General features: G+C 33.8%; 1 protein-coding gene across 1 annotated transcript; it reads right to left on the bottom strand.

The window, feature by feature from the left end:
* Positions 1 to 584: 584 nt before the first annotated feature.
* On the bottom strand, positions 585 to 5,756 carry LOC131041495 (TMV resistance protein N-like). The gene is made up of 5 exons (XM_057974612.2): positions 5,230 to 5,756; positions 3,273 to 4,347; positions 2,863 to 3,189; positions 1,167 to 2,696; positions 585 to 1,085 (listed from the first exon to the last, which is right to left on the bottom strand). Exons 1-5 carry the CDS (start codon positions 5,754 to 5,756, stop codon positions 585 to 587), a joined length of 3,960 nt encoding a protein of 1,319 aa, XP_057830595.2.
* Positions 5,757 to 10,399: the final 4,643 nt, after the last annotated feature.

Genomic DNA, 10,399 nt, shown 5'->3' with positions numbered 1-10,399 from the left:
GGGCTACATAGGATCTCTCTTTCCCTCTTATAGGGTAATATTGATTATATCTTTGTGATGGATGTAGTTCTTGGGGCATTGATAAGACCTCCACACATCACTCATTCAAACAATTGACAATTGCACATGATCTTCATTTGCATTCTCTCTTTTGGGGAGGGGTTTTTCTCCAAGTGATTTTTTCTCATTTTCTTTGTCCTAGTTTTAACCACTAAGATACTCCCTTTTAAGCTTCTTTGGTCTTTCATTCTAAACCCTTATGTTTCTAGCTATACTAATCTTACTTTTTGTTGTAAAGCTCATGTCATCCAAGTTCCTCTTAAGTGTCTATTTTCATGTGTAGGGATGTGTCAATCGAATATAAATACATAAATGAAAAAGATCTATCTATTGAATAAAAAATAATTAGTCTATTTAAATAATTGTTGATCTATTACTGAAATTAAATGACCCAGAAATGATGACCAAATATTAAATCTTCTTGACAACAAGATCTATAACACTTCGAAGAGAGATAGATCAAATTATACCCTGACTTTATATAAACCTGTTAAATTAACCACTTACAATAATGAATAATTCAATTAAATTTTGTTCACATCCCCAAAATGTAGCAACAATTTTTTCAAACCCTGCACAACTTTCTCCTGATCACCCATCACTAACATTCCCCTAACTTTATCATCAAGTGGATTCAGCTCAGTTCGAGAACTCCAGTCCTCTTTGATTAGTTTGTACTCCTCTGTCAAAAGCCAGAGAGAAGGTTGTGTGAAAACACCAATCCATACCCAATTTCCTTCTCCCACTCTCATTCTAGGGATGTCTTCCAAACAATAATTTTTCCTGTTCTTCAAATGGAGATACGTGTCTCCAGAAAAGGAATATATATCAAAACACACTATCGCTGCTGCATTGGAAGAACAAGTCCTCTGCCCGCATTTCAAGCTCAACACAGTGCTAATATTATTATTGATCTTCTCCATGCATGAATCAACCAAAGTCAGGCCAGAGAAGACAAAAGACTTCACGAACGACTCCACGCTACGCTCTGTCCTTGCGCATGTTATACTTTCAGATGGCCATTTCTACAAAAAGTATACAATACGATCAACCAATAAACCAATAAGAGATTACAATAAGTTATTATTTCTCAAGACTATTGTTACCTTTATAGTTTGAAGACAAGGTTCAATTGCTGATATGTTACATGCTGCTGATAGCACTAGAGTTCTCAGTCTGTCCATATGCTCCAAATTTCGTATGTCTGCCACCTTCCAGTGAGTGAGTGCTATCAACCTCTCCAAAGATCTGCAACTTTCCCAGCCTTCTATTTTCTTTGGTAGGTCAGCAACCTCTATGACTTCAATTTCTTTAAGTGAGACTAGTTCTGAAAAACTTGGAAACTCATCTAACTTGTCCCAACACTCCTGTATAGACAGTTTCTCAAGGTTTACCATACCACAAATACCAGTTATACTCTTCAACATTTTACATTTGCTCAACTTTATAGCCTTGACTGATATTGGCAGAGTGTCGATCTCTACTAAATGGTCATTTCTGTAAAGGTATAGAGTTTCCAGATTGGGGCAACAGTGTTGAGATATTGATATCCTCGACACAAGAGTATTGCAGACATATATGAACCTGAGGTTGTACAACGAAGAAGAAAAAGACCCCGATAGGAAAGGCAGTTCTGTAATTGGGCGGTGGTCCATACCCAGACTTCTTTGGGTGTTACTACTCTGTGCAGTTGATTTTGCCAGAAATTTCTTTGGGGGTGACTTTATGCTTAGTTCCTCTAACATATTAAGACTACCCAGGACCTGAGGTGAAGATCCCAACTTCTTACAGCAAGAAATTCCAAGACTAGTCAAGGAGGTCAAATTCCAGATGGAATCAGGCAAAGACTTCAATTCGTTACAGTTGTAAATTTGAAGACTAGTCAAGGAGGACAAATTTCCCATAGACTCAGGTAAAGATCCTAACTTTTCACAGAAGCCAATCTTGAGACGAATCAAGGAGGACAAGTGCCCAATAGACTCTGGTAAAGACACTAAATTATTACACCCATCGATCTTCAGTCTAGTCAAGGAGTACAAATTCCCAATGGAACCTGGCAAATTTGTCAATAAGTCACTCCCTATTTTCAGCACTCCCAATTTGCTCAGTAGACCGATGTTTCTTGGCAATTCTGTTAGCCTGCTGCCAACCACATCAAGATATCTCAGAGCCAACTGATTTGTTATGTGCAGAGGTAGATTCTGCAACTTTTCACATTCTGAAAAATCCAAAGTCTCCAGCTTAGTCATATTTTCCAGAATATAGTTGTTTTCTGATGTGATGGGGAGCTTATGACAGTATCCAAAATTGATATACTGCAGATGTGAGAGTTGCTTAAAAGAATCAGGCAACATCTTGAGCTCCGTGCAATACCTCAAATCTAGATGCCGCAGGTTTTTCAATTTGCCAAAATTGCTCGGCAGCATTGTTAGCTTTCGACATGCCCTCAATTGGAGATGCTCCAGGGATTGGAGAAGACAAAACTCTTCTGGAAGACTGTCAATAGGATTGTCAGCTTTCCTTATCCTGCCGGTCAAGGATATCTTTCTCAAATGTTGTAGACATCCTATTGACCTCGGAAGTCTGAGAAAACATCGGGCATCTACCAGATTCAGCTCTCTCAGTTCCAAAGGAAGCTGCAGTCATGTTGGATTTTCAGTTCAAGAAAAATGTACAATTATAAACTACTTAAAAGAATTGTTATTCTATGTATATCTTAAATAGATCTCTCAGTTACTAAATTTAAACAAGAATTCATGTAATTTCATTGTAGAATATCTTGACATTAAGAAAAATACTTACATTAGCAGTTTCACTCCACAATTCTTCCAAGAAATCAGCGTTTGGAAGCTCTAGGACTCTTAATTTCTTTAAGGAAAGCCACGGTGGAAGAGATCTCTCAGGAAACTTGACCCAACGCAACCAGACAAGCCCTATTGATAGTGTTGCGAAATCTTGTGTAAAATAATTCTGCTTTACAACAAGCATAGAAGGTGTAAGGCATTTAAACCTCGTAGCAGAGTTTCTCACAAGCTCCATGCACTCTACAAAAGGTGTACTATGGTGGGATGAGCACTCTTCATAAAAATCATGAGTTGCAGCTCGAATCCCTCGAACCAGCACTGTTTTCTGAATGGGAAATGAAAAAGCAATGAGTTTTTGAACAATTAAGATAGTATGCAAATGCATGAAATAATCTACATTAATCTCACCAAAGCCTGTTTCTGAATGTCGGTGATTTGTTGTGATGACCAAAGACGGTAGGGTGACTTTCCCTTTGCAATTTGTTTTCCCATATCTCTGAGGTGATCATGCATTCTGATGTGGTTTTTCTCATTGATCTCAACCAAACACTTATTCTCAAGCGTTTCCCAGCTATGCAACCCACTCAATCCCAAACCATTCCACACTGCAAGAGCTAAACTTTTTTCTTCTCCAATAAAGAAACAACTTATATCTAAGAATATATCTTGTTCCTCCTCATCTAGTGCATGGAAGCTTATTTTTAAGCTCTCTTTAATATCATTTGGCAATAGTCTAGACACTTTATCTAATTGAGAACTCCAATATTCTTTTGGCTTTCCATAAAGTTGGCCTCCTAATACCTTAAGGGACAAGGGCAATCCATTGCAAATTTTGACAATTTTTTTAACAAGATAATGAAATTCATCTTGTGGAGAAGGCTGTAGGAAAGCATGCCAGCATAAAAGTTGCAGGGAATGGTCAAAATTTAATTCTTTCATTTTATAAATGGTGGAAATTCCCCATGATTTTAGAACACCCAATTCACGACTTGTGACAATAATTAAACTACCATGTCCAAAGCTATCAATTCCTGGTAACAGAGCATCTAATTGATCTTGGTGATCTACATCATCTAAAACAATAAATACTTGAAGAGATCTTAGACGGTTTTGTAAGATCCCTTTTCCTTCATGTACATTATCAAATGGAAAAACATTGAACCCAATATCTTGCATTAGTTTCTTCTGCTTGTTATGCAAATCGTTTCTATATGCTGCATCTCGCACATCATAAAGAAAACTGCACTTATTCAAAGATGAACTTTTTCTATTGTATATTTCTGTTGCAAGCGTTGTTTTCCCAGACCCACCCATGCCAACAATTCCCAAAATTTGCACTGTTTTACAAGAATCAATTGCATTTTTTTCAAAATCCTGTACCACCTCATCAAGACCGATTGGATGCTTGGCTACATTTAATGGTTCCTTCTTCTTGTGATTTATAACACAATTCACAATACTCTTCAACAATCTTCCTTCATCACTAAATAAAAAGAAAAATCACAAAAAGAATTTGATCTCAACTAAATTGGTTGTATCAGAAAAACAAATTAAAATTGACATTTGATGTAAAATAAAAGATTGAATCAATTGTGCATATAAGAAATGATTGTTCAATAGTTAAAAAAGCTATGTAATATTACATATAAAAAAATTAATTGATATCTGATATAAAATTGGAAGAGATTAGGTACAGAGATAAAAAACAATTATGTGATAAGTTGAAGTTTCTTTAAAAGAAAAAAAAAAAATAGATCTTGTTGTTGTTTCTGATTTTGATTTTGCATCAACATTTTGGATCACACTCTGTGATCCATCATCAAATGAAAGAATACTCAAAATATAAAAAGACGATATAGATTCAAACCAAATTCAATGTTTCAGAAATAGTATAAACAATAATCTAAGGATCTTTTGATGTTTCTGGATGAAAACATTTTGCACACAATCGAATCCAGAAGAATCAAAAGATTTATAGCATGGATTGTGGAAATCTGAAATCATTAAATAATCTAAAGAGTAGAGAATATAAAAAATTTATTTAAGAGAGATTTTGTGATCTAATTAGAATGGAATTTAGATGTTTTGTTTGATACTGCATGTAGTTTTTTTATCAATGTTTTTGATCACACTCTATTTTCCATTGTCAAAATCGAAGAGAACTAATAGAGAAGCTATTAAATTTGTTGTGGGTATAAGATTTCTTATTTGCAGTTGGGTGTTCTATTATTAAACTACCAGTTTTCTTCGTGATCAGTTAATCTTTGATTGTGATAGACCTACGCTGCAGGTGCTCCAAAGTCCTACCATGACTAAAATATAATATTTCATAAGATGAACAAGAAAAAAGATACACAATGCTTACTTATCATTCCGAAGGATTTGGCCCGAATAAAATGAAACAGTGTGGAGCGCCATTTTCCACGCCTCAAGCTTTTCTGAAGTGTATCTCTTGTTCCTCTCATGTTGAGAAAATGCATCAGCATAAATTCCTTTTCCACACTTAATCCAGCGCACACTATTGGGCTCAATATTGTAGAAAACAGGAACGATTGTATTGCCAGTTTTGAGCATTTCGGACAGCTCGGCCAAACACCATGCAGATTTGGCATAGTTAGGTGAAAGTATAGCAATATGAAGCCAAGAGGTACGCATGGCCTCTTCTATTTCAGAGGGTATGAAATTCCCCAGTTCAAGCTTTTCCTTATCTAGAAAAACTTGCAGGCCCATGGCCTTGAGGGCACTGTAGATTGAGGAAGCTAGGCCGTCTTTGACATCCATACCACGATGGTTTATAAACACATCGTAGGGCACCTTCTTCGAAGGTGATGCAGATATACATGGCGGTGCAATTTCTTCAAAAGCATTTCTCATCTCCTTACTTGTTGCCATTGAAACAGAAAATGATAGAAACAGTGAAAAGAGGGGAAATGAATCAAACAAGATTGTTGAATGGAAACTGTTAAAAAAGGGGAAATGAGCCAGATGCGTGCAATTTCCTCAAAGGCAGAAGAATAAGAGGGTGAGCGAATACAGAAGAAGTGGTAACTAAATGGGTATAAATAATTTCTGGATGAGTTTAGAATGGGGACGAAATTGTGCACAATGAAAGGAAGGTGTTTGGAAAGACTCTTGGATTTACTTTTACAATTTGAAAATAAAATAACATAATGGAAGATAACATTTACCATTATAACTTTCATCTGTACGTATGAGCTTTTCTCCATCGATGAAAAGAAGTCGAGAGAAACTGAACCTACAATACTTTACGAAAAAAAGCGCTGAGTTAATTTTAACGTTCACATTTTACATACTGTGAGCAATGAGAGACAACCATCATCGTAGAAACCGTTAACTACGATGTTTTAGCTGATTAAGTGGAAATATTCTGTGCGAATATTCCGCTGCGAGTGAATATAAAATGAGAGATACCAAAAGGTTCTGAATATTACAGAGAGATTCCATATTTTGCTGACCTTCATTGTAACATATATGAGAATTGGTCATATGAAAATTGGTGCGTTGAATTGTTTCCTTCGTTTTCTACTTCCAAATTGTGGCGAGGAAACCAAGCCACACGAGCTTCATAGAGAATACTGAGGCAACCGAATTATTCTTTCACAGACCTTGTATATTCCTTGCCCATATATTTTGTCAGGTAGCCAGTAGGGAGATCAAAGAGAAAGCCAGTCTCTGGTTCGAGTACTCCTATAAGACGGCCAGTCTTAAACAAAATATATTAAGCAACATTTTAAGTCTAGAGAATGTTAGTCAATTTTGAGCGTTTAATATTTTTAAGTCTAAAGAACGTCAGTCAATTTTGAGCGTTTAACATTTTTAAGTCTAGAAGTCAAAGGTTAGTGTGTGATTTAAGCCATCCGCTACAACACGAATTTAACTAATACAGGCCAAAAAAAGATGACATGTAAAGAGTAGAGAAAGTTGGTGGTGAAATCTAGTCTTTACAATTAATGAATCCTAAATAAAGACATTTTGCTTGGTACAAATGTTCAATTAAGGGTACCATATGGATGAAGAAGGGTAGCTATCATATAGGGGAGTTAGACAAGTAAAGAAAAATGTTTATTTAATCTTCAAAATATTTCAATGTATTTTAGGTATGGATTAATTATCAAATGTGTATAAATTTTCTTATATTTCATCTACAAACAAACTTAACAAGAAGCACTACAAAGTAATAATAGTAGAAGGCATATTATCTTAGTTATCTCGCGTATAAGTTCTCCAACATAATCCATATGTACAATATATGGCAAAAAATGTGCTTTAGACTTACACTATTGAGATAGTAAAAGGAGAACAAAGACCTAGGACAATGCTTCAAATACAACATTAGAATCAACAACTTAGATATGTGAAGGATATTAAGAAATAGAAAATAGCCTCTTATGGGGGAGAAAAAATATGGACAACACAAGAGATTAAAGATAAAGAAAATGGTCATAAGAGCCGTAGACCAAATCTCTACAATAAAATCCAAAAGCTCCCATGATTGCAAAATTAAAAAAACAAAATCCTCAATAACATTGGCAAAATAAAGTACCTACACTAGGAAAGCTAATGCTTTAGAGTGAAAGCAATTTTAGAAAGATAGTACATAAGGATAATTGAAATGAAAAAGGAAAGGTCTTGATATATTTCTAGTGGTCTTTTAGGCTATAAAGTGCAAGAACTATATAGATGAGTAATTAAATCATCTCCCAATTAATTTTTTCTGTAAAATATGAGAAGGATAAACCTAATACTTTACATATATGGTATAGATGCTCTTTAATGCTATAGGGCTCAAATCTTTAAAAAAAATTATTGGGATTAGGAAGAAGTGGATGGACATACTTTTATGCCTTTATGAATCAAATTAAAAAATAATGTCAAGGTGTTACAATGCATGGAAGGAGACATACAAATTAAATATTAAGTTGGAGAGGAAAACACCACGTGAGAAAAATAACAAGGGTAATACAAGTGTTAGGGTTAAGGTGCTATCCACCTTGAAAATCCTATGACATGGTTCTAACATCCTTGAAAAGTCTTCTAAGGCACTTCGGATTTATTCAGAAGTTTTTATTCAATATTTAATTCTCAACACTGTTTATAATACATTCATAAGGGGTGGTGGGTTCCATTAGTAGTGGTAAAATTGGGTAGTGAACACAATTATTCAATATTGTTTTCCCCACCCATTGATGTCTAGAATAAGATATGTAATAAATTAGGACGTGGATAAATCCATGTGGGAGTTTGGAAGAGGGAACAAGTGTCTCTTGGTATTCTATCATTTATTATATTTAATGTAATGTTTAACTTGCAAGAATGGGTGCCCAAATTGGAAGGAAATTATTAGGGCCAAAACTAATTACTTTACAAGTTCCACGAAGTCATTCCAAGGTTTGTATTTGTGAGGAACAAAGAATATTATTTGCATATCTTTATTGGTAGTTTTGGAGCTCTTTCCATTCTATAAATTTAGCCTTTTGGGTGTAGAATTATGGTGAAAATAGTTGAATGTAGATTTCTCTACAAGAACACAAGACATGTGTGAGACATAAGGAGGTTGTTGACATGTACATATGTGGTGCTATTTTGGAGGCAAAGAGGAGAATGAAAGTGATTATATTGTTAGCATGTTTATTGTTGACAATGCAAGCTTGATCTCTCTTAGAACTTGGTGGAGTTTTCTCCCACAAGGGTTTCTCTACATAAATCATGTGTTATGTGTTGATCTTATGTTGTTGATTTATACCCTTATTGTTACTATCTTATGCTAATATTAGTCATTATTTTTGCTATTATAAGTTCACATAAGATAGGTCTATTAAGCATGATATACAAACTAATTTTTGGCATCTTAAAGAAGAAGGATCTAATCTTGATTTTCCACATTAAGGAAACCTAATTTTTAGACTTGTACATGAGTTTAATATTTTCATGTTGTAGCTATGAAAGCCTTGTATATCATCCTTTGATTACTTTATTGGATAGAGATTTATCTTTGCAATATTTGGTAATAAATTTGTTTAATTCCCAACATTTGGTATTACAGCTAAAGTTTATAGGTTCTAGGTATTCTTGTATTTTTTATTTCTTAGATTGGAAATCTTGTAGTAATATGTTAGAAGGAATTAAATGTTGTTGAAAGGGTTTTGGGGCTGAAAAAAAGGTTCTATGAGTTAACTTTGTTTTGCAGATTTACGAAATTGGATTTAATCATGGATATAATCAATGTGGTCTATGTTGGGCATTAGAAGCTCATGTTTGTCGATCTACATGGAGTTGGTTATGATTTTCTAACTTGAAGCTCTTATTTGATAATATGTGTATACTCTTGTTTGGTAGTTTTGTTCATTTACATTGTGGTCATGTATAGTGAAAAGGTGTTCATGTTGGATTAGTATTGACATATTTGTTACGTGGAGTAACATTGGCTATTTGGACTATGGATTGGAGTGCTTATGTTGGGCGCATTTTTTTAGTCCATGGTTACATGCAAGCACTATAAGATAAGCCATTGACCTCTTTCTGAGTTGTGGAGCTGATATATTTCATATGCTTTAATCTCTTGGACAACATGCCTTTCTTGTTAGGTTGTACTATTCTCTTATTTATAGATGTTGAGTTTTGTAAATCTGTGCTTATTTCATTATTTATATGACTTGTATAATGTGAATATCTAGATATTTAAGTGATTTTAGGTTTAGAAAGATGGTTTTATAGGTTTAATATGTTAACTAAAATCTAGGGTATATAGATCTATGGTAAGAGTGTATTCAGGGTGTTCTAGATGGAGATAGTTATAGGTTTGCATGACATCTTAGAAGGTTCTTATTTATCTATGATTACTACTATGTAAGTTTTCTCGGAAAATCATATCTAGTGTTGTGAACTCACAATAAAAACCCTTCACTTTCTGACACCTATAACTTTTAAACCGTTAAGAATTTGAAGATGATGTAAACTAGTGATTTGTAACATCTTGTTTACATATTCTAAATAGTTTTTTTTCAATTTTTTTTGAATAAAATTTTATTGATTTTTCCGTCTCCCTCAAAAAGTAGTTTTTTATAGGAAACAACATTTTTTAAGAGTGATGTGCATCCTGAAATGCATAAATTTTTTTATATAAATGATAAAAAATTAAAATTATTTTGAATTTTGGTTTGTAACATCAATACCCAGGGCATGCAGTTGGTTTGATAGTGATATGTTGAATATTTTTTTATTTTATTTAGTTTTGAATTCCGACTAATTATAATTTAGATATAGGTGTACATTTGAACACATAACTTGTTCTATATATATTAAAATTCAATTTTATTTTATTTTGTTAGAAAGAAGACATCAATACCTAGGGCATAGATATTTTTCATTTTTTTTTTGAATTAGTTTACTATTTTTACCAATGCATTGAACAAAGAAGTTCATGTTCGGTGAAAAACCTACATTCATAAGAAATAAAACGAAAGTATATTAATGAAATTAAATATATTAAAAATTATACTATTTGGAAAGTTTAT

This window comes from Cryptomeria japonica, chromosome 7 (genome assembly GCF_030272615.1).
Source record: "Cryptomeria japonica chromosome 7, Sugi_1.0, whole genome shotgun sequence".
NCBI classification, from domain to species: Eukaryota; Viridiplantae; Streptophyta; class Pinopsida; order Cupressales; family Cupressaceae; genus Cryptomeria; species Cryptomeria japonica.
The sequence above is the reverse complement of the archived record's forward strand: the minus strand, read 5'-3'. Positions and strand labels throughout refer to the sequence as shown.